This window comes from Callithrix jacchus, chromosome 7 (genome assembly GCF_049354715.1).
Source record: "Callithrix jacchus isolate 240 chromosome 7, calJac240_pri, whole genome shotgun sequence".
NCBI lineage: Eukaryota > Metazoa > Chordata > Mammalia > Primates > Cebidae > Callithrix > Callithrix jacchus.
In genome coordinates this window covers 144,826,548-144,851,849 of record NC_133508.1, presented here as the reverse complement: position 1 = coordinate 144,851,849, position 25,302 = coordinate 144,826,548, and the positions used below count along the sequence as shown (strand labels likewise).

Here is a 25,302-nt window from a genome sequence, read left to right as displayed (position 1 = left end):
TCACTTAACTTTTCCAAGCCTTGGGTTCTTCATTGAAAAATGAAGAAACTGGTCTGGAGCAAGGATTAGTCATTCTCTGCTTCCAGCAGCCTAAGGCTTGTCAAATCAGTTTCAGACACTGCACAAGAGATGAGGGGAAGACAGGCAGAAAGGAAACAGAGAAGATGGGGCATTCAGGTGCTTCATCCCTAATTCCCTAGAGCATCTCAACATTTCTCAGTTTTTACATATTGAGGTCCTATAAACTATACTCAATACTCATAACGGTGACTTTGAGTTCTAAAGAAAAGGCTCATCATGTCCCTCATAGGCCACAGCCTACATCTTACCTACAACAGGCTTTACTCCCAAAGTCCATTTGAAAGCTGCCTAAAAACATATTCTCTGACAGACATTATGCTATTCAGTAGAAATCAAATTTACAGGTCAGTGTACAAGGACCCATGTAACTCCAAGTATTCAATCATGAAACTTCCTGCCACATGTGACAAGGTTTCTCTGTGAAAAATGTATTTCTAGTTCCAATGTGGAATGCCAGGAATACATGCGGTCTGTGCCAAGCTGACAGAAATGGTTCTGGCCCTGCTGAGGGGTTTTGTTATTACTGGATGACGCGCGGCAAACTTAACCAACAACTACTTCTTAGAGATCACCTACTGTGTACTACCAGGTATTATGCTAGTCACAGGGTTAAAATGACAGGCAAAACACAGCTCTGGCTCTCGCAGCTTGCGCAGTCTTACTCAGGTCTCAAATAGCAGGCAAAGGCTCTGCAGTCACGGCACTAGTTCTTACTATGACTAATCATGGACAAATCAAGCAACGTTCCCAACCCTTGGGAAAAACCCTTCTACAAAATGGGTATAATAATTATAAACATAAAAATGTGATTTTTTTAAGGGTTAAATGACACAAAGTATGCAGAGTGCCTAAGTAGTGCCTTGCACATAGTAGTCTCAGTAAGTGTTAGGAATTTGATAATATAATGATAATGTGTTAATAATGGAGATGTTCTAAAACATTGTGTCCTGCTATAACCCAACTGCTTTCCTTATTGGAGTAAGCTCAAAAATATTACTAAATATTTGAAACTATATTTAGAATTTCATTCTGACAAGTTCAACTGTTTACATCCTAAAATGATTTTTTACCTCTCTGATCAAATTATGAAATATTAGTATTATTCCATAAAAAAACTTCAAGGTAAAACTGTTAAAAAATTATATATGCAATACTAGATACTTTAAATGGGTCTTAAATATCTTAAGAGTCATGGAAATACAGTCATGGAAGGAAATAAATTCTTCATTCAAAAAGAAAGTGATAGACCATTTAAGAAAGAGTTGAGATGCAAGTCACATATAAACTCTAGCTAAAGCATTCTGTGTAGCAGTGTCTTTGAATTGTCTCATTTGAGAGATTAAAGAAAACCTCACACAAGCACTGTTCTCCAGGACTCTGATTTATAAACGGTAACCACTCCTGTAGCTGTGGTAGAAACTTCCTCAGTGAATCCTGGAACGTTATGCAAACAGTTTCACCATTTAGATGTCAGTACCTCAAAGAACAGAAGAATCAGTTTTTTGTGTTTCATAATCCAAGGGCTTACCAGTGAACTATAAAAAGAAACTAGAGCAAAATCATACAGTGATGAGAACTGAGATGGCAGAAACCTAAGTACTGAACCATCCTATAATATTAATATAAGCCTTTGTGCTGTGATTATTTTTCCTCCAAAACATTACTGCTGCAAATCTAGATTTAAAGACTACAAAAACTGTTTTCTATGATAACAGTAGGTAAACACAGACCTTTTTAAATTTTAACCGGGAGTAACTATAGAGAAAGCAGTTTACCTAACTTGATATTGGATTATGTTTTATCTAAGAAAATTAACAAAAAACTCGTCTCAAAACCATCCACTCATTAGGCGTAAGGCACAATCTAGTTAGAAGATGCACAAGAAAGACATTAGGTAGCAATAATAATTATTAAATATGCTATAGACTCTAAGCATTATAAGAATTCAGCATTTCTCTCACTCAGAGAGCATCTGAAGGCATCTTCTGAAAATAGAGGGTGTAAGCTATACCTTCAAAGACAGATTAGATTTAAGGTTAGAGAAGTTGAATATGAGGAAATAAAGAGATACTATGAACAAAGTAACAGAGGTGGAAAGTCTTGGGCAATATTTAGATTGGCATTAAGCAACTACCTAGAAATATCTAATTGTACTTGACTTCCCTCTAAACATGTATCTAATTCCTGACATCTTATCTAGTGCCAATTCCTGTAAATTCTGCTGTGTAATTTATGTAGCTGACTACTCATTTCTTTCCCTACAATCATGGTTTGAGCCCTCAGTATCACTTGCCTGAATAACCTTAATGGTCTCCTAACTCATCTCATAGCCACTGATACCTCTTTCCTTTTAGAAGCACAGATGCTTTGTAAAACTCCATTTTAGACTTTAATGCTTTTGTTATTTTGTATAACAAATAGAAATATTTTCTGTGGCATTTAAGTTAAAAGATATGTTAAATCAAGAAAAATTGAACTTCCTAAGAACTCTATTAAGCCCTACAAGTATAACATATTTATATACTAAATTAAATCAGCTAAGTCCATGAGGTGGCAAAGCCAGCAAAACTGTCAAAAAATGCACCACAAAACCACATAATCAAGAATGACTAGTTTTCTCTTCTATACAGAATACTGGTCTTGGGTTGGGTTTTGTTTGTTGTTGTTTTTAATCCCCACATATAATTTGCTTAACATTCATTTTTGATGACACTAAGAGAGAGTATGCACATGGCTACACACTAGGTATATAAAGTTGAATGACTATGTATACAAAAGAGCTACAAGATTTATTCTCATACATAAGTGGGAGCCACTTATAAATTAAATTTTAAAATGACAATTTAGAGCATATAATTTCAAAGATAAGCTCCAACTCCAGGGTGGAAGGCAGGGGGTTGGGAAAGAAAATAAATAAATAAAAAATCCAACTTAGCAAGTACTTGTTACATATTGATTATATGCATGGCACTGTGACAGAATGCAATGATGCAATGGAAGATATGAAAATGAGTAAATCAAAGAGTTTATACTATGATAAAATCAAAAACATATATAACACGGCTTGGTTGTGTCCCCACTCAAATCTCATCTTGTAGTTTCCCAATTCCCTACATGTTGTGGGAGAGATCCAGTGGTGGGGTGTGGGGCAATTACCTCCACGCTGTTCTCGTGATTGTAAGAGAGTTCCCATAAGATCTGATGGTTTTATAAGGGGCTTCCCCCTCTTTACTCTGCATGTCTCCTTGCTGCTGTTATGGGGAAGAAGGATGTGTTTGCTTCTGTCATAAATGTAAGTTTTCTGAGGCCTCCCCAGCCAACCTGAACTGTGAGTCAATTAAACCTCTTTCCTTTATAAATTTCCCAGTCTTGGGTATGTCTTTATTAGAAGCATGAGAATGCATTAATAGAACATACAAGTAACTGAACATTCTATATAGGATGGGGATTAATTTACCAAAATTGTTTTAATAAAAGAATGGCACAATTAGATTTACAATTTAAAAAGAAAACTATGAAGTAGCAAAAAATGATGGTAACATGGCTACTAAAATAATGATTAGAAACAGTAATAAGTGCAAACAGAAAGGAAGAAAAAAATCAAATATGCCTATGATTTAGCAGGTAGTCAAAAACTGTTCCTAAGTGACTAAAAGAATAGAAAGAGCTTAGATTACTTTCTTCTAAGACCACAGAAGGATGTAGAACTTTAGATGATAAAACCTTGCTTAACATAAAGAACATTAAAACTAGGTGTTCTTTGTATTAAGCTAGGGATTTTCATTTCTACTTTAGTCCTGAGACAACAATGAAATCAATTAATGCTTCTGAAAACTAACAATAAGAATCACTACAAGGTCGACAATGCTATTGCAATGAATATTGTGGTATTTAAAAAAGGAAGGAAATGAGTTGTTACTTTCTGAAAGTAATATACATTTTTCCAAATTAGAAATGCATTATATAAACAGATGAACATATGGCAATACTCAAAGTCACTCATGCAATAGCAAGAGAAAGAGGAAACATTTCACAATGATAAGAAAATTATACAACTTTTTATCTGAAGTCAGACACTACTGATAATGCAGTTTTTATCCAGCAATCACTGCTAACTGGTTTCATGGAATTGTCTCATTTATCTGTCTTTTAAAATATTTTAAAACCATTTCAGTCACCAACTTTCTACGAGAACTAATACAGTCTATCACACAAACGATTAAGAAATAATAAAATTCTATACAAAGAAGTATTTCAGAATTTGTAATTTCTTCTAATCTTTGTTTGGCCTATGAGATTAAATAAATATACACATACTGAGTGTTGAAGAAAAAGACTGAAAGAAAATATGCCAAAATTGGTAACTGTGGACACCTTTAGGTGGTGGTACTATGGTTGCTTTTTAATTTTCTTTTTTACTCAATATTATCTTCTTAATTTCCTGTGAGTGTAGAAATCATTTATTATCAAGGAAAATGGTTCTTCTAAAGTAGGAACAATGCTAAATAGAAGCAATTCTGATTTTATATGACTAAGCTACTAACTGCTTATGCAGAAATGTTAAACTCAATAAATCAAAAAAAGGACTTTATTCTCCTATCTTCTGTGTAGTGAGAAAAATCCCTGATTTATTAAGATTGATCCTCAGTTTATTAAGCAAATTTTCATTACCAGGACATCTAAACACAACCAATATGCCTGACTTTAGACATACATATAGGCTTTTCTTTCATTAGAAAAATCTGAAAAATGTTAAACAATACAAGTGCTAGAAATATCTGTTAGGATTTTAAAAGCATGATTTTAAACTCCACGTGTTTATTATTTTAATGTAAAAAATCCTAAAATTTGAGGAACGATCCAAGATGGCCGATCGATAACAGCTCGGGATTGCAGCTCTCAGTCAAAGCACAGAGAACTAGAGGACGCCACACTTTCAGACAAATTCTGGTCGCTCACGGAGCAGAAGATCCCCAGTGGAGGAACGACACGGGTTGCCAGCGCAACTCTTGTGGCCAGCGCAGCGGCTTCCCCGGCACCTCCGCGCAGCAGCTCTCGGAGCAGAGTAAACAGGGCTGGCTCTCCTTCTGACCGAGGCTTGGAGGACCCACACGGGCCACCAGCGCGACACTTGTGGCCGGAGCAGTGGCTTTGCTGGCACCTCCGCGCGGCAGCTATCGGAGCAGAGTAAACAGGGCCGGCTCCCCTTCTGACCGAGGCTTGGAGGACCCACACGGGTCCCCAGAACGACTCCTGAAACCGGCGCAGTGGCTGTGATGGCACCTCAGCGCGGCAGCTCTCAGCGCAGAGTAAACGAGACTGGGTCCCCTTCTGACCGAGGTTTGGAGCCTGGGGAAGGCAGAGTCGCCCATTACGGACACAAGAAGGAAGCCAGACAGGAGAATCCTGGGCAGAAAAGCACCATCAGTCTTAACATCACCGTTCTGGCCCTGGGAACTAACAACTTGGATGTCCAATCAAGAGACCTAATCTGAAAGTTGGTAATTTCAAAGATGACAGGAGGATAAATTTACAATGATGGGAAGAAACCAGTGTAAAAAGCCTGAGAATACTCAAAATCAGAACGCCTCTCCCTCTAAAGATGATCACAGTTCCACATCAACAATGGAACAAGGCTTGACAGAGAACGAGCGCATCCCAATGACAGAATCACTCTTCAAGGAATGGATAATAAGAAACTTCTGTGAGTTAAAAGAACATGTTGTAGCCCAATGTAAAGAAACTAGGAACTTTGAAAAAAGATTTGGCGAAATCCTATTGAGAATAGACAACTTTGAGAGGAATATAAGTGAATTAATGGAACTAAAGAATACAATACAGGAACTCCGAGAAGTATGCACAGGTTTAAACACTCTAATTGTTCAAGCAGAAGAAAGGATAACAGAGGTCAAAGTCCAACTTAATGAAAGAAAACAAGAAGACAAGATTAGAGATAAAAGGATAAAAAGGAATGAGCAAAGTCTACAAGAAATGTGGAACTATGTGAAAAGACCAAATTTACATTTGATAGGTGTGCCTGAATGCCACAGAGACAATGAATCCAAGCTGGAAAATACCCTTCAGGATATTATTCAGGAAAATTTTCCTAAACTAGCAAAGCAGGTCAATATTCAACCCCAGGTAATACAGAGAACACCACAAAGATATTCCTCAAGAAGAGCAACCCCAAGGCACATAATCGTTAGATTCACCAGGGTTGAAACGAAGGAGAAAATACTAAGGGCAGCCAGAGAGAAAGGTCAGGTTACCCACAAAGGCAAGCCTATCAGACTTACAGCAGATCTCTCAGCAGAAACTCTACAAGCCAGAAGAGAGTGGGGGCCAATATTCAACATCCTCAAAGAACAGAACCTTCAGCCCAGAATTTCATATCCTGCCAAACTAAGCTTCACAATTGAAGGAAAAATAAAATCTTTTATGGACAAGCAAGTACTCAAGAGATTTTATTACCACCAGGCCTGCTTTACAAGAGCTTCTGAAAGAGGCATTACACACAGAAAGAAACAACCAGTATTAGCCTTATTAAAAATATACCAAAAAGTAAAGAGCACCAACATAAAGAAGAATTTTCATCAACGAATGGATCAAACAGCCAGTTAACATCAAATGGCAGTAACCCTAAATTTAAATCGACTAAATCCCCCAATCAAAAGACACAGCCAAAACCCAATGGCATGTCACATCCAGACCTGTTTCACATGCAAGGATACACAAAGACTCAAAACAAAGGAATGGAGAAAGATTTACCTACCAAATGGAGAGCAAAAATAAATAAATAAATAAATAAATAAATAAATAAAAAGCAGGACTTGCAATTCTCATAGCAGATAAAATAGATTTTAAAGCAACAAAGATATAGCGGTAAAAGGATCAATACAACAACAAGAGCTAACGATCCTAACACCCAGATACACAGAGACTTGGCTTCAATGAGACAGAAAATTAATAAGGATATCAAGGACTCAAACTCAGATTCGGAACAAGTAAACTTAATAAATATTTATAGAGCTCTCCACTTCAAATACATAAAATATACATTCTTGTCAATACCACATCACACCTACTCATAGGTTTAAATGAAACACTGATTGGCCATTATTAATACCCATTTTTTTTTTCAGAATAAAGCAATATTTCCGTTCACCCTCCCTCTCTCTCTTCCTCTTTCTTTCTCTCCTTTACTAATTTTTTTTTTTTCTTTCCTTCTCTCAAAAAAAGAAATCAACTTGTAAACCTCTAGATCCAGGTCGGCAATGTCTCTCTCATTGCTTGAATTCGTTCCCTTCCCTTCCCCTCCCTCCCCACCTTCCTCCCTTCCTTCCTTCCTTCCTTCACCCCTTCCTTCCTCCCTCCCTTCCTCCTTCCCTCCCTTCTTGCCTTCCTCCCTTCCTCCTTCCCTCCCTAAAAAAAAAAAAAATCCTAAAATTTAATGAATGAAAATTTGAGTACCTAATATATCTTGGTCAAGATAATCCAAATTTTAAAAACAGGCCAGCTTTTTGACTTCCAAATCTATAAGATATTAGAGCTTATCAAGTTTAGTAATTTTCATACATTTATTTTACTGGCAATTAGTGCTCATTTAGGTCTTTTTTTCTAAATGAACTACTCTTCAGTAAAGCATCAATAGAGGCCAGGTACGGTGGCTCACGCTTGTAATCCCAGCACTTTGGGAAGCTGAAGCAGGTGGATCACGAGGTTAGGAGTTCAAGACTGGCCTGACCAACATGGTGAAACCCCATCTCTACTAAAAATGCAAAATAATTAGCCAGGTGTGGTGGCACAGGTCTGTAATCCTAGCTACTCGGGAGGCTGAGGCAGGGGAATTGCTTGAACTAGTGAGGTGGAGGTTGCAGCGAGCTGAGATCAAGCCACTGTACTCCTGCCTGGGTGACACAGCGAGACTGTCTCAAAGAAAAGGAAATCAGTAGAGTTAAAGATAATGATTGGGCTCCTTGAGGATCTACATCTTTGTTATTTGGTGTTATGCCATTACTTCTTGGTCTGCAGAATCCCTAAAGCATCTTCATACATCACGGTGCTAACATATCTTCTTAAAAATATCTATTTTTAAATTAAGCATTTCAGGAAGACACACTGGAAATACTTTATTTCATAGCTTCAAAGATGCATGTTGTTTTCCTATTATGATATATCTGAAAATAGGAATGTGTCTTAACAATTGATGGAGTCTTAAAACCACCATTAGCCAAGCAGCAGTCATAGTTGTCATGGATTATCCATGTGTGAACATCAGAACACAAACACCAAGCTTGGAAAGTGAATGTCAGTAGCTAAGAAGTAAATATTGGAAACAATTGTGGGGCACTCTTTTAACCCCTCAGAGCCAAGGCTGTCAGACACAAAAATAACTAACTTTACACATCAATAACAGCAAACCTAGTTTAAAAGCCTGTATCACTGGCTTTTAGCTTTTATACTGATTCTATTAAGAAATGCAGCATCATAATGCTCTTAACAGCACACAAAACAATACTGTATGGAAAATCACGGACCTCGACATTTAGATTAGTTTATATTTTCCTTTTTATGTAACTACAAGTTTGATATAAGGTTAAAATCATTTTCTAGCTAAACCTAAATGTTCTATCCCAATAAGGGGCAAAACCTAGCATAAAAAAAAAATTAGTGTTAAAAAACTTAGTATATATGTCTAGTATCAAATAATAGTATGTTTTATGATTCATGAAATACAATTAAATACATTTTTGGTTTGTGGAAAAATAAAACATTTTTGCTTAATTCCACTGAAAAACCTCCTTTGCAGCATTACCTGTAATCCACAGCAGCCTACAGCATTCATTATGGAGGCATTGTGAATAACTCTATAAGGAATTCCCAGCTTTGTTGCTCTTAGAACAAGATCGCTGTGTGTTGTAGCCCTGTAGTGAGAAAAGATGAGATTGGATTAAAGCAAGTAACACTTTTAAGACAGCAAAGCTGCATTTCCTGAGCTCATGTCAATTAAAGAATCAGGAGCACTGCATTTCTTCAAATTCTTCCACACACCTGCATAAAGTTTTCGTTTGAGCTTTCTAGCAAGAAAATGCAAAACTAAACATGCCCTTCAAAATGTTGAGTTGCTACGATAACACTCCTAAAGCAGCCTTGGCAGCTACTTAAAAAAGGAACCTTTACTTGCCCTTTGTCCTGTAAATACCTGAAAAAGACACCTATGAAATATAAGCTCAGCAACTTAACTTTTGAAAAGTAATTCTTAAGCTATTTATTCTCAGAGCCCTTTTATATTCTTAAAATTACTGCTCCAAAGTTCCAAATTAGGGCACAACTAGAATCAATGACCTATTTTGAAGGCTTTGTTCTGTTCTATTTTGAAGACTTTGTTTTTGTATTTAAAATTTAAGGGAAAATATACAGGTATACCATGAAGACACCGCAAGTTGCATCAAAATAACCACAATAATGAGAATATAAAAACAAAGCCAGCCACATTAATTTTTTGGTTTCTTAGTGCATATAAAAGATATGTTTATACTATTCTGTAGTCTGTTAAGTGTGCAATAGCATTATGTCTAGAAAATGTACATACCTTAATTTAAAAATACTTTATTGCTAAAAAATGTTAACAATCATCTAAGCTTTCAGTGAGTTGTAATCTTTTTGCTGGTAGATGGTCTTGCCTCCATGTTGATGGCTGCTAACTCATGAGGGTAGTGGTTGCTGAAGACTGAGGTGGTTGTGGCAATTTCTTAAAATAAGACAATGAAATTTGCTGTATTGACTGACTTTTCCTTTCATGAAAGATTTCTCTCTAGCCTGCAATGTTGTATGATACCATTTTACCCACAGTGGAACTTCTTTCAAAATTGGAGCCAATCTTCTCAAAGCTTGCCAGTAGTCTAATCAACTTAAGTTATGTAATATTCTAAATCCTTTATTGTCATCTCAACAATGTTCACAGCATCTTTATCAAGAATAGATTTTATCTCATGAAACCATTTCTTTGCCCATCCATAAGAAGCAACTCTTCATCCGTTCAAGTTTTACCCTAAGATTGAAGTAACTTAGTCATACCTTCAGGCTCCACTTCTAATTCTAGCTCTTTTGCTATTTCTACTATATCTACAGTTACTTCCTGCAATGAAGTCTTGAAGCCCTCAAAGTATTCATGAGGGTTGGAATCAACCTCTCCCAAACTTCTATTACAGTGGGTATTTTTACCTCTTCTTGTGAATCATGAATATTTTAAATGACATCTAGAATGGTGAATCCTTTCTGGAAGGTTTTCAATTTACTTTGTTTAGACTCATCATAGAAGGCACAATCTAGGGCAGCTACAGCCTCACAAAATGTACTTCTTAATAAAAAGACTTGAAAGTCAAAATTACTCCTTGATCCATGAGCTGTAAAATAATGTTGGGGTAGCAGGCATAAAAACAACAGTGATCTTCTTGTACATCACCTGAGCTCTTGGATGACCAAATATATTGTCAGTGAGCAATAATGTTTTAAAAGAAATCTGGTTTTTGAGCAGTAAGTCTCAAGAGTGGGTTTAAAATATTCAGCGAACCATGCTGTACAGACGTGCTGTCATTCAGGTTTTGTTGTTCCACTTACAGCACACAGGGAAAATAGATTTAGCATAATTCTTATAGGTCCTAGGATTTTTACAAGGTTATATGAGCACTGGCTTCAACCTAGAGTCACCAGCTCTATTAGCCCTACCAAAATTTAGCCAATCCTTTGAAGCCTGGGATTCACTTCTCCTCTCTAGCAATGGAAGTCCTACAAGGCATCCTCTTTAATAGGAGACTGTTTCATTTACATTGAAAATCTACTGCGTGGTGATTCATCAGTTATCTTAGCTAGACCTTCTGGATAACTTGTTTCCACAGCTCACACATTTATGTTACAGAGATGTTTTTCCTTAAACCTCATGAACCAACCTCAGCTAGCTTCAAACTATTCTTCTGCAGCTTCCTCACACCTGTCAGCCTTCAGAGACTGAAAGAGAGTTCAGGCTTTTCCCTGGATTAGGCTGTAGCTTAAGGAAATACTGTGGCAGGTTTGCTCTTCTATACAGAACACTGAAATTTTCTCCATATCAGCAGTAAGTCTGTTTTACTTCCTTATCATTTGTGGATTTGTAAGAGTGGCACTTTTAATTTCCTTTAAGTACTTTTCCTTTACAAACAGAACTTGGCTATTTGACGAAAAAGGCCTAGTTTTCAGTCTGTTTGACAAAAAAGGCCTAGTTTCAGCCTATTTTTTTTTTTTTTTGAGATGGAGTCTTGCTACGTTGCCCAGGCTGGAGTGCAGTGGCATGATCTCAGCTCACTGACACCTTCGCCTCTTGGGTTCAAGCAATTCTCCCTGCCTCCCAAGTAGCTGCAATTAGGGGCACCCGCCATCACGCACAACTAATTTTTCTATCTTTTAGTAGAGGTGGGGTTTCACCATGTTGGCCAGGCTGGTGTTGAATTCCTGACATGAGGTGATCCATCTGCCCAGGCCTCCCAAAGTGCTGGGATTACAGGTGTCAGCCACCTCGCCAGTGTCTTGGCTTTCTATATGCCTTCCTCACTAGGCTTAATCATTTCTAGCTTTTGATTCAAAGTGAGAGACATGTGACTTTCACTTGAACACTCTGAGGTCATTGTAGGGTTATTAATTGGCCTAACTTCAATATTGCTGTGTCTCTGGTAATAGGAAGACCTGAGAGACGGAGAGTTGGGGGAACTCTTGGTTGGTGGTAGCAGTCAGAACACATACAACATTCATCAATTAAGTTCACCATTTTATATGTGCTTGGTTTGTGGCAACCCAAAGTACAGTAGTAATATCAAAGATCACTGATCGGTAATCACCATAATAGATGTAATAATGAAAAGGCTTGAAATATCATAATTTGTGAAATATCATAATTTGTGAAATAACATGTGACAGAGACAGGAAGTGAGAACTGCTGTCAGAAACAATGGCACCAACAGGATTGCTCAATGCAAAGTTGCCGCAAACCTTCGATTTTTAAAAAATGCAATGTATGTGAAACGAAATAAAGCAAAACACAATAAAACAAGGTAGGCCTGTACATAAAATTTCACAGCTTGTCACTCTTTAGTCTTTATAGGAGAGTTCTATCTCATATAATATTGAATTTAATATCTGTCTAGCAGTCATTTTATTTATAACTGTTTTCATTTGGTTGCTGTGTATAATTAGGATTTGTATATGTGTATGTACGTATGTATGTGCATATTGGACCTCTTGCCTTTCCTTTTTGAAGATAAATCTCAAGACTATAAGTGGTAGATTGGAGTAAAGAGAGAATATAGATAAATATAAATATGGGCACAGTGAAATGTAACCCCTTATCAATTTAGAACTGCATTTGAAAGGCCCTCCCTTTTCCCTCTTGATAAAAATCCCAGGTCCGACTGGGTAAAGCAACATTAGCATGTCAGAGAAACTACATGCAAACAAGCAGAACCTGTGGTCTGGTCAATGCATACCAAGTAGGAAGCTCAAGGGCCTTCACCTCATGAGGCAGTCAGATATATATTAACAAATGCCCACCATGGAAGCCTGCTTTTAATCACACACATAAAATAAAACTAACATGAAAAATAATCATTAATTTGATTTTGAGTAAGCTTTTAAAAAATAACATGAATGCCAATTATAAAGAATTGTTTTTAGTATCACCTCCAACAGAATCTCACTACTTAACATTAATAGTAAAGAAAACTAAATTAATTACTTGGTGAGTTATTTAAGTAGATGAAAAAGAAAAACTGGTCCAAAATTACATCTCTATTACAAGTTTATTTAAAATGAGCAGGCACTTACATATATCCACACATACATTTACTATTTCTAGATATATGGCTCTATCTAAAATCATATATGTGTATATATATATATATGCTCAGAAATAGTAATAAATCTGTGTGTAATAATATGCTTGTTAATTGAAATTGTTCTAAAGGTATTAACAAAAAAGGAAATCTAAAAATGTTTTGATTAATGGATTCAATAAAATAAAGTACACAAAGATGACTAATTTGAATATACAAAATTTGGTATGTTTATTTTAAATTTTGTAGTGCCTCCCTTTTTGACAAAAGTATGGCTGGTGGCCCAGATATTCACGAATGTTTGCAATGATATAGTGAAAATGATATTCTCATGAACTATGGAAGCACCAACAATTGGCATTATCCTTTTGAAAAATAATTGACAATATGGTTTATTCTAGAAAATGTCCATGTCCACATCTTTTGATATTTTATTCCTAAAAACCTATTTTGGAGAATCTATCATAAAGAAACAATCTAAAATGTGGGGATGAAGAAGTGGGAGGGGGGAAGGAATCATACACATAAATGTATACATGACAGCTTAATTTATATTGAAGAGACATGGACTAATAATAATAATGCTAACATTGACTGGATAGTTACTAGATGCCAAGCACTGTTCATATGCATTACATGGAATGAAAGCAGTCAAATAGCCTACATCAGGAAATATTATCTGTTTATGTATGCCATTAAGGAAAAGGCATACAACATAGGGATAAAAATTATGTATTCATTTATAATACAATACAGCATACCAAAATACAGAATGGAATAATAAAACAGAACCATCATTAGAAAGGGTGTGTTTAATAAAAACTACTTATGCAGATTTAGGGACAGAATGTTTGAGATTGTCAGCTCTCACAATGATTAAGATCTATTGATATAAGGTTTTTTTAGACATTTACTTTCTTTATGTGATCTATTTCCATATTCCTTTCAATAACCTGGGTAAAGAACAATATGAACTTATATTACTATGCCTTTTAGTTTTCAAGAACTTCATATTGTTGGAGATGGATAGTGCTGATAATTGTACAATGTGAATGTACTTAGTATGTCACTGAACTGTATAGTAAAATGGTTAAAATTTACCATTTTAAAAATAATGAAACAAAAAGAATGTAAGATTGAACATTTTATTTAAGTAAGAAGGGGTCTCTAAATAAGTGACATTTTTTGGTCATATCTAAGAATTTCAGTGCCTTGCTGCATTCCATATTCCTACCTGATTTCTCCTCCATTTAATCCACTCAAATTCTAATTAAAATTACACATTCCCCAGCATCCCATTTCCAACTACTACATCCTAACAATAATCTGCCTGTACATAAAAAATAAATGCAGTACAGTAAATATTCCTTAAATCTGAATTTAAATACAAGGCTATAAATGATGAATAACCGAGAAAGGGCAAATTAAAGGAGTTTAAAATGGAAAAAAAAAGACACTCTTGAATAAAATAGAAATGAAAGAGGTAGCACGTAAGCTGTATACTAATTTGATAGTACAATTAGGTATAATTAGGAACTGAGAAGAACAATTTTAAGGAAAAAGCTTGAGCAAAGAAATGGGGGAAGAATATTATAAAACACTTATGAAATGCAAAGTTGTACAACTGGTTGTAGCATAGCAGTTAAAGAGAGCAGCTAGAGAAAAAAGAATGACTTCAAGATTTAAGGCCATGAAAGTCACTGAAGGTTTTTGAGCAGGGGAGCAATTACATCAAGATATTGTCTCTGTGCCTCAGTTTTTTCACTTACATGAGCATTCTTCCTTCTAACTTTCTCTTGGCCCACCCCATAATCTCTACCTGTTGAAGCCCATCCAGGTCCAGCTCAGGTTTCAACTCCTCCGTAAAATCCCCACTAATCAACTCCAAACATCGTGTCTTTAAATTCATATACATTTTTCTACCCTCATCTTACAAACTCTCAGTGTGATATTGAAGTTATTCAGTCTTTCCTTTTTGAAATGGTCTGTTTTCTTGGCTTCTGTGACAACGTACTCTTTTGCTTTTTCTCCCTCCTCCTCTGGCTTTAGATACACAATGAAATGCCAAGGTTCCTAGGACTACCCTAGGTCCTCTTCTTTTCCCATTCTTCTATCCAAAGGTGATTCTATCCATTCCTCGAGCTTTAAACACCATAAATATACTGATGACTTCAACAGCCATTTATCTAGGATGACCTCCCACCCCTCAAGCTCTAGCAGCTGCTAACTAATCACCTACTTCCTATCTCAAAGTTAACACATTTTCAGAACCAATTCTTGTTTTTCCAAATCCTGTTCTCCACCAGTTTTCAAGTGACACTATCAACCACTCATTTATAAAGCTAGAATCCTGGTAGTTAGATTTACTCCTTTCCTTTCCCTTATCTACTGCATCCATCTTGGCATTCTTCTTCTAAATATGTTCCCATCGGCCGGGTGCAGTGGCTCAAGCCTGTAATCCCAGCACTTTGGGAGGCTGAGGCAGGTGGATCACGAGGTCAAGAGATCGAGACCATCCTGGTTAACATGGTGAAACCTCGTCTCTACTAAAAATACAAAAAATTAGCTGGGCATGGTGGCGCGTGCCTATAATCCCAACTACTCAGGAGGCTGAGGCAGGAGAATTGCCTGAACCCAGGAGGCAGAGGTTGCAGTGAGCAGAGATGGCACCACTGTACTCCAGCCTGGGTAACGAGCAAAACTCCGTCTCAAAAAAATTAAATAAATCAATAAATAAATATGTTCCTATCTTTTTCTCTTTTCCACCAAAAACATTCTTGTCTCCCTAAAATCCATTCACCTAATGATTTAAGGTGACATTTTCACAATGTTAATGAGATTTTGAGTTTTCCTGCTTTGAACCCTGCAAAAGTTTACCACTGTGTTTTAAATAAAATTCCTAGTCCCCTACAACGACTTCTTACATGGTCCTTATGTTCCTTAAATCTGTGATATAAATCTTAGGTAACCAGCTGCAGAAAAAGAACTCTTCTGTTTGGCTTGACATTAGAGATTGATGATACTTCGCTAGGCAGTAGACACCCACTTTCGTGGTAATGATAAGAGCCGGGCTCCCAGTGGATATAAGAAAGTGAAATCACAGACTTGATAAACGATAAATTCAAGGCGAGCAAAGTGATGGCAGTACTGCCAAATATTAGATGATTACAAAAGGAAAAAAAAAACCTAGGACAAAAGAATTCAAAGATGCCTGAAATTATCAGCAGCAAATGGCAGACATGACTTTTGATAATGTTATGAACTATTTGATAATGATATACCAGTTAAGGCATTTGTTACCCTACATGACCTTCTAAAACAGCAGAAACAATGATACAAACTTTACAGCTGACACTCTTGATAATGTAGGGATACATATGATGATATATTTACCATGTAGCTTTTCTTCACTAGTTTCAAAGATCATGAAAGTTTAAACTATGAAATCAAATAGTGTTCCTTAACACAAATAGTGTTCCTGGTAGGTAAAAGTTTTAAATGCAACAGAATAATTCTGATTTAAAAAAGAACAGAACATGAGTTAAAAACTCAAAATATCTGCCTTGACTTACCCAAACGGATCACCAACCACAAGGAACCCAACATCACTGATATCAGCATCCTTTAAAATATTATCTGCTTCTTGTTCCACTTCTTCTCTATCAGCAAGAATCAATTTTCTTCCATAAAACTCTTCCTACAGATTTAAGTCCAATATCAAGATAGAGAGACAGCAGGTGACCATTTAATAGACACACACACACACACACACACACACTCTCTCTCTCTCTCTCTCTCTCTCTCTCTCTCTCTCTCTCTCTCTCACTCTTTGTCTGGGACTCCTGCATATCTTGGCAACCACCCAAACACAGATCATTCAATACAACTCATCAATGAGCCAGTACTCTATATCATGTTGCAATTAAACTCTGTCTTTGGGGCTGTCTTAATATCCCAAAGGAGGCAGACCTCAACATCTGAGGCCATTTGCATTTTAAATTTATTTCTAAATTTGGTTCTAAAGGCCAGACAGAACACTGTAGGATGAACAAGGAATATACATATCCTACTTCAGAAACATGATATAATACAGAATAAATATATTAAATAATAAGTTTAAACAAACATGGTTTGTTTAGGTGCTTTAGGTTTTATTACATTTTCAATGGGAAAACATATGGCATCTCAGCTAAAAAAAGAAAAAGGCAGTACCAATGAGAAACAATAGAAAATTAGCTGTTTACAGAGCCATAAACAGCTTTACTGCAGAAAGATACTACTTTAATTCTTACTTTAATGCAGAAGATACTAATTTATATTCCTTAGTTTCTGCTAAAAAGGCAGAGTTGTAGGAGCAATAAATGATTTCTAAATACATAGGAAGTTTGCATACAAACTGCTTTATGATTTAATTCCCAGCAGCTCAACTCTAGAGAACAAATCCAGCAGAGTGAACTAGTAAGCTAGTAGTCATCTGGCAGTGGTTACAGGCTACTATGCAGGATCATGAATCCTTTTTTTTTCATCTCAGCAGCCAGTACAGAAAGAAGGATTGTAAATCTTATAACTGATATCCTAAGGAGTAAGAAGTAATTCAAATGGAGTAAAAGCGGATACATAAGTAAATAATACTTTCTTACATATTGAGAACTTTGAGTGAGCTATTAAAAATTACAAGGATTGCTGTAGTGCAATTGTATCTGGTACTTAATAATATCTGTCAAACAAATGAGTAAATGAACAGATTATTAAGCAGGTCAAGATCTAACATTGACCATTTTGCTTGAATCCTACCTTCTCTGTAGGTGTTCTGTGAAGTGCACTTTGTGTAGCTATTATCCATCCTTAAGAATACAGAGACACAGTACAGTGTAGAGGTCAAGAGTGGCAGACCTCAGCCAGGCACGGTGGCTCACGCCTGTAATACCAGCACCCTGGGAGGTGAAGGTGGGTAGATCACCTGAGGTCAGAAGTTCAAGACCAGCCTGGCCAACATGGTGAAACCTTGTCTCTACTAAAAGTACAAAAATTAGCCGAGTGTGGTAGCACATGCTTGTAATCCCAGCTACTCGGGAGGTTGAGACAGGAGAATTGCTTGACCCCAGGAGGCAGAAGTCGCAGTGACCTGAGATCATGACACTGCACTCCAGCCTAGCAACAGACCAAGACTCCGTCTGAAAAAAAATAAAAAGAGTGACAGACCACAACTCTCAGGACTGCTTTGGTTCATCTCCTGGCTCTATCACTCACTCACTCACTGACTCACTGACTCACTCACTGTCCATATGAACTTGGGCAAGTTTGTTAACTTCTCTATGCCTGCAAAATGAATAGCAATTAGAAAATTAGAATGATAATCCTAAACTACATGTAAACCATTTAAAACAGTACACAGTAACTGTTCTATAAATGTCAGTACTTATTATTGTGGAGGAACAGATATTCTAGCACCTTAAAGTGTACATAATTTACTGAAGGTAAGGCTGGGTCCAGCTTCAGGTCTTGACTCTTTAAGTAATAACTCCAGAAGTTTTCTCTTTGGAAAAAAAATACTTAAAAAAAATTGTAGCAACCAAAATCGACATTTAGCTAGCACATAAAATGCACAAAGCACTTTCATATACATCATTTCAATAAAACACTACATCACCCTCCAACTGGTAATTCTCACTTGACAAATGAAGAAACTGAGGTTCAGAGAAGCTTGGAAATGTGACCATGGACGATTTTTATTTCTAAACACTTTTGTGCCACATACCATAGCTAAGAATCTATGCTAAGAACTATGCTAAACACATAAAGTAGGTGTTTTTACCCCATTTACTTTGGCCAAGTTAAAGGACTTGTCCAAGGTCACATTAACATGTAACAAAGCAAAGATAAACCTGTATCCAAACTTTCCTCTATGCCATCCCCTGATATCTCATTCTATCATACTGCTGTTTTGTTATTTGTCTCGCTTTTCTTGATGGTGTTAAGTTCCTTCTACTTTTCACTAGCACTGATTAGAGAAACATATTTCCATCATCTTGAGCTTAGGTTTGGTTTTATCCTAAGAGTGACAAAAATGGGGAAACAAAAGTTTTTTTAAATCAAAGCTGGTCTTAGGCTGGGGGTGGTTGCTCATGCCTATAATCCCAGCACTAGAGGCTGAGGAAGGCAGATCACGACAGTCTAGGAACCCGTGATCAGCTAACACGGCAAAAAGCTGTCTCTACCAGAAAATACAAAAAAAGTTAGCTGGGCATGGTGGCACCCACCTGTAGTCTCAGCTACTCCAGAGGTTGAGATGGGAGAATACTTTAGCCCAGGAGGTTGAGGCTGCAGTAAGCCTTGATTGCACCACTGCACCCCAGCCTGGGCAACAGAGCAAGACTTACTTTCTCTCTCTCTCTGTGTATATGTATATATCAAAGCTGGTCTTTACAACTTTTATTTAAATGCATGGCCAATTCAAGTAGCAGTTCTTAATTCCTTCTTCAAGATTTTAAAGTAATCTGAGACCTAAAAATTTTTTTTTTTTTTTTTTGAGACAGAGTTTCGCTCTTGTTACCCAGGCCGGAGTGCAATGGCGCAATCTCGGCTCACCTCAATCTCTGCCTCCTGGGTTCAGGCAATTCTCCTGCCTCAGCCTCCTGAGTAGCTGGGATTACAGGCACGCGCCACCATGCCAAGCTAATTTTTTGCATTTTTAGTAGAGACGGGGTTTCACCATGTTGACCAGGATGGTCTCGATCTCTTGACCTCGTGATCCACCTGCCTCAGCCTCCCAAAGTGCTGGGATTACAGGCTTGAGCCACCGTACCCGGCAGAGACCTAAACATTTTAAGTCAATTTTTGGTTTGGAAGACATAACAAAGACAATTCTAAAAATCTACTCCTTCCTCCCATAACGTATCTATTAAAATCTTTTGATTTACCTTTTACTTAGTTTGAAATGAACCTGAAGTTGACCCTTCCCCAAAATTTACTGGGTCCTTATGAGGGCCAACTAAATGTATAAATACACTAATACTCTGGTTACTTAGTGTATACTCATGCATGTAAGTGTATACTCATACACTTATATATATTAAGTCTAGGCTCACTCAATATATACAAGTGTATCAGTATAATCCTTATTGGGAGATAGTGTATTTAAGGTAAGATCTCTCTGGGTATGATACAAAAAGGCAATCACCATTCCCTATGGAAATACTTCAAAGGAGGAAGCTTTCAGCTTGGTTTTTGAATATATAACCAACTCATTAAGGCTGTGTCAGCACCTCATTAGCACTCAACTCAAAAAGGATTTCTTGACTACCTCATGAAATACCGGGTTTTGATAACTACCCCCCAAGAGTATAAAATAGCTTTCCTATTTACGGGATAAAGCCAAAAAATTAGACTTGTAAAGTAGGACAAAGCACCTTTTCATTTTCCAAGTCAGTCGGTTGGTGTGTAATTTCCATTCTTCTACTCCTCAGATCATTAATCAACAAGGGAATGCGTTTCAAAGGGTTTAAACAAGCAGACCTGAAAATTCTGTTCAGCTTAGTATATGAAAATCACATGTTACATAGCTTTCTTCCCAGGAGGCTGGGGGACGCTCAGCACCTACCAAGGCTTCCTTCCCTACAGTCAGGATCGAGGTGTAGGCTTCCAGATACACTCGACTGCAGCGTCTAACAACTTCCAGGCCCTTGACTGTGATGTCCTTGGCATCTCCCAGGCCCAAGCCGATGAGATAAAGCATTTCAAACGTCAGGAGAAGAGAGACTGCAGGACGAAGTGGACACAACAACAGTCAGTTACACCGAGGACACCTAAGATCTAGTGATGAACACGAAGATCACAACCAAAGTAGCACTAGAGAAGCGGCAAGTCACAAGGAGGGATTTGGGAACCTTCTGTCACGCTTAAGGACTAGGATAAGAGGCTTTTTATTTATTTTTTTAAGAGAGAAAAAAGAAAAAGAAAGAAAGAAAGAAAAATGAAAAGCGAGAAAGAGAGAGAGAACGGGAGTCTTGCTTTATTGCCCAGGCTAGAATGCAGTCTAAACATGGGTATTGAATGGGATAAGAGGTTTTAAAACAACCCTACCAGTTTTGCCGCTTGTTACACAAACCTAGGAGCAGCCAATTATCCTCTGAGAGAATCGCAGCTAGTTCCCTGACCTCTCCAAACTACTAACTACCGCCTTTCCGCAAAAGCAACCGCCAAAGCGCCAGCCCCGCGAAGAGCAAGGACCCACGCCGCCGGCCTCACCTACGGTGCCGCAAAATGCCGGTGCCTTTACTGCACTTTACGACTAGCGGGAGGGGGACGGGCTCGCGGACTCCTGGGCTGCGGAGATATGGGGGCGAAAGGTCAGTCAGCCTAGAAGAGTCCGTCGTGCGTCGCTTTCATAGCCTCAGGGAAAGGACCAGGCGTGCTCACGAGCCCACTAACCCATGGCTTAAACATCCGCTTCCTAAGCCGGGGTAACTGCACTAGCTCTTCACCCGAGAGGAGCCACGTGGGCGAGAGTCGGGAGGGGCCCTGCGCCTTACGCCTCCTCTCCTCGGGACACAGGGAGGGCTGGGAGGGATTTCCCTGGTTTGCCCGAGTGCACAGATATTAATCCCCGCCTTCTCATCTTCCTGTAGTTCAACTAGGTGTCTCCCTGGTGAAGCGTCAGATTGGCAAATCCAGCAGTGTGTGTCCTTCTTACTTCCCAACAAGGTAATGACTCCTCGGGTTAGTCCCCAAGATCTTATGCTGAAGTGCCCCAAGGATGCTTCAGTCACCCTCAATGTCAGGAATCCCAGACCTTCCTGTACCCAAAGAAGTGACCTTTAATAGTGCTCAGGAATTTCAGACCTCTCAAGTGCTTCTGCTGGGGGAATTCTTGTAAAGCTGTTGGTTACATGTAATTATGAATAGGAAAGATTTGTTTTGACTGGAAATGCTCTTCCTAAGGTCACTGGTGACCTCATCCAAATAAAAAAGACAGCTGCATTGCTTATCTTAACAGGCAGTGTTGATTATTCAAAATTTTCCTGTTGCTTCCCCAACAATGCCCAACTCTGCTTCCTTGAACCTTGGATTTTTTTTATTCCCAGGTTCCATCCAGCCTTTTGCACTTCCTGTCTGTACACTCTTCGTGGCTGATTTTATCCCCTCTCATTACGTTGATGTATTCCTCATACCACATGTACACCCCAAAAAAACTCAAAATGGATCATAGGTGTAAATGAAAAACCTAAACCTATACCAGAAGCAAACATAGGAGGAACTATTTGTGACCTTATTTAGGCAAAGATTTTTTAGAAGATTTCTTAGACCAAAAGCATGATGAAAAAAATTGATATATTGGACTTCAACAAACTAAAAGTTTATGCTCTTCAAAAGACTGTTGAAGCCACAGGCTGAGAAAATACTTGCAAAGCATATATTGGATGAAGGACTTGTATGAAGAATATATAAGGAGTACACAAAAAATAAGAAAACAGCTCCTTGTTTAAAAATGGGCAAAAGATTTGAATAGACACCAAAGAAGATGCACAAATAAGAAGTAAGCATTTTAAAAGCTCCTAAACAAAAGAACAGGAAAGATGCTAAACGTCATTAGACATTGGGGAAATAAAAATTTAAATCACAATGAGCTACCACTACCCACCTATTAGAATGGCTTAAGTAAAACAAGCAAACAAAACCCCAGAAAAACTTACTGTTCACTCAGAATTCCTAGTATCTTTAATATTTTGCAGATTCAAGTTTCAACCTCCTATTCACACTTTCTCCCTTTTGGCTTTATGTTAACTTTCTGCTGGAAATCTCCACCTAGATAACCTGGAGGCATATTCAACACATCCAAGATTGAATCCATCATCTTCCCTTTAAACTTTGCTTTTCTTTCCATATTATCTACTTGGATGGAGGGGACAGTGGGTGAGGAAAGTACCGTCATCAACATAGTAACCCCAGCCAGACACTTGGGAGTCATCCCCACATCTAATCTCTCTGTCATGTCTGCCCGTGTGTCTCAATGGAAACCATACCCTCTGTCACCATCTTGGTTCTCAGGTCCTCATTTTGTCACTCTTGTAGCTGATCATCATGTCTCCTTCACATTCATCTTTCACTCAAGGGAGTCAAGGAGTTATAGTTAATACACAATCTGAAAATATCACACCCCTTCTAGAATCTTTCCAAGGCCAAGAGAAAGTTCAGGTGTGTTAACATACCCCACAAAATCATTCATGGTGTGGCCACTGCCTACCTTTCTAGCCTCATCTCTCTCCACTCCATACCATAGGCTTCTCTCCAGCAATACCAAATTGCTTATAGTTCTCTGCCCACAACATGCTGCTTTGTTCCTCTATGCTGCTGCTTCATCATGGAATACTGTCTCCCATTCTCTCCCGCCTAGATCATTAATACTCATTCTTTAAGACCAAGCTCAGGAACCCTTCCTGGAGACCCTCAACTCTCTAAGCTAAGTTAGGTTTCTCCTCTTTATTACAGTATTACTCTACGTATACTTAGCAATTTATGAGATTTTATATTTGTTCATTTGTATTTCTTCTTTACCAAACTATAGATTTCGTTAATTCAGGGACTTCATCTTACTCATATTCTCATCTCTAAGGTTTAGCACTATTCCTTGCACATAGTAAATATTAAATAAATATTTTTTGAATAAATCATTATTATCCACTACTAGCTGGGTTATGTATTTTTCCATCTTTATTAAATACAGAGGGTGGTATGTTTTAAATAACTACCAAAAAATCGTTAATGGACTGTCAAACATAAATATGCCTGTCTCATGACACTTTAGAAGGTCGAAAGGCTTGCAACACACAAAACACAGAGTTCGTATGCACGCTATTGAATAGGTGAACAAATTTTCCCATGTGTTGATTTTTATGTGTTTTTTGTTTTCAGATTTAAAAAAATAATAATTTCGGATAGATTAATAGTGAAAGGACACTGCCAAAAAGGATGATTAAGTAATCCAAAGAAGGTATGGTTTATATCCTTTCAGGAACTATATTTATATTGAAAATAAAGTTATTCTGAGTAATCAAGGAAGTGAAACATTGTCTGAAATTACAGAAATAGTTTGTTTTTAAGCATCAAAATTTAACCAAAGGAACTTAGTTTCACCACGTAGAATTCTTAACAAATGAACAAACTTTTCACCTGCCTTCATTTCTCAATAAGAGTGTAAATTTTTTGTACTTTTCTGGAGGTAGACAGATAAAATAAAGGGATTATGGTTATCTTTTTTTAATCCTCCCCAGCTCAACAGACATAAGCTGCAAAAATCTTGCCTATTGTTTTTTTGCAGAATTCTTCTGTGGGATTTGGACATTTCTCCCTTGCCATTTAAAACAGGTCTCAAATGTGATTAAAATTTTCCTAACTATTTATTGTGAAAATTCTCAAATATAAAGAAAAGAAATATATCTATTTGAAATAGATGTGTTTCTTTTATAGGTGACAGATTACAAAACATACCTAGGTGTATAGCTGATTAAATGATATCATTGCTTCACCTAATTTAGGCTGGGTTTGGAAAATTTTACTGCAAAACGGTTTTAAATTTGTTTTTAACAAATAATTTTAGTTTTATAATGATAATGAAAGCAATTAGAGGACAAATTTATGTCATAGCAAATTTGTAGTCTCATGTCTAGCAGGAGAGAGAGTGATGGTTAAAGAGAAGGGTGTTATAGGGCAAAAGAAAAAAAATTTTTAGCCTTTTTTAGCTTAAAGAATAACATAGATAGATTAGGCCTGAAAAATTTTCTACTTTATACTCTTCCTTTCAGGTCACATTGTAACTGTGTTTTTTGCGGCTGCTACTTAAAGAGGACAGAAAACAAGTGAGAAGGGTTTAATATTTTCACTTACCCCTTTGAAGCATTTCCCTTCTTACACGTCACTCCTTTTGCCCCACGTTGGGCGCCAATTTTGTAACTGGGTTTTTTTTTTTTTTTTTGGATGCTAGTGATTGTTGTGGGTTTTTGGCTTCTAACCTTTTAAGGAATAAGCAGTGGGGCCACTGCAGGTGGACTGTATGCTCGTAAAGTGAATATTGGACCTAAAAAAGTGTTGCAGAAAGGTGATTTTATTTAGGTAGAGAAAAGAGAAGGAAAGGAGAAGAAGAGAAAGGCTTCCATGAAGAGTGTGGAAGGGGATTCCAGAGGGGAAATCCGGCTAGGTGTGTAGGCACGGACATTTGTCTTGGGAGGAACCCCTACCTTTTCCAAGACCCTGGGCTAATGAAAGGAGTTTCTTAGAACTTCTGCTGGAGTGATTGACTTTTAGTTTCTTGCCATGCCTGTGAAATTTAAACATAAATCGTTGAATCTCCCAGGTGGAGAGAGAT

General features: G+C 37.4%; 2 protein-coding genes across 21 annotated transcripts in view; one reads left to right on the top strand and one right to left on the bottom strand.

The window, feature by feature from the left end:
- DPH5 (diphthamide biosynthesis 5) overlaps positions 1 to 21,444 on the bottom strand; it is a 31,644-nt gene extending 10,200 nt beyond the window's left edge. The window contains exons 1-5 of one of the 7 annotated variants that reach the window (XM_054236609.2): positions 21,372 to 21,444; positions 20,542 to 20,699; positions 16,514 to 16,638; positions 8,897 to 9,005; positions 3,433 to 5,430 (exon numbers count right to left, since the gene is read on the bottom strand). In XM_054236609.2, the coding sequence (XP_054092584.2) occupies positions 4,981 to 5,430; positions 8,897 to 9,005; positions 16,514 to 16,638; positions 20,542 to 20,699; positions 21,372 to 21,375 (846 nt within the window). In that variant the 5' untranslated portion in view covers positions 21,376 to 21,444 and the 3' untranslated portion in view covers positions 3,433 to 4,980. Of the gene's footprint in view, positions 1 to 3,432; positions 5,431 to 8,896; positions 9,006 to 16,513; positions 16,639 to 20,541; positions 20,700 to 21,023 lie in introns of those variants that run through there. The other 6 variants (XM_078332628.1, XM_078332629.1, XM_009001785.4 and 3 more) reach the window with 6 other exon arrangements.
- Positions 21,139 to 25,302, top strand: part of LOC108592676 (putative uncharacterized protein CCDC28A-AS1) — a 144,694-nt gene continuing 140,530 nt past the window's right edge. For 9 of the 14 annotated variants that reach the window (XM_078332632.1, XM_078332630.1, XM_078332631.1 and 6 more), the window contains exons 1-2: positions 21,139 to 21,403; positions 21,569 to 21,644. In XM_078332632.1, coding sequence (XP_078188758.1) covers positions 21,204 to 21,403; positions 21,569 to 21,644 — 276 coding nt within the window. In that variant the 5' untranslated portion in view covers positions 21,139 to 21,203. The remainder of the gene's footprint in view (positions 21,404 to 21,568; positions 21,645 to 25,302) is intronic. The other 5 variants (XM_078332637.1, XM_078332633.1, XM_078332642.1 and 2 more) reach the window with 1 other exon arrangement.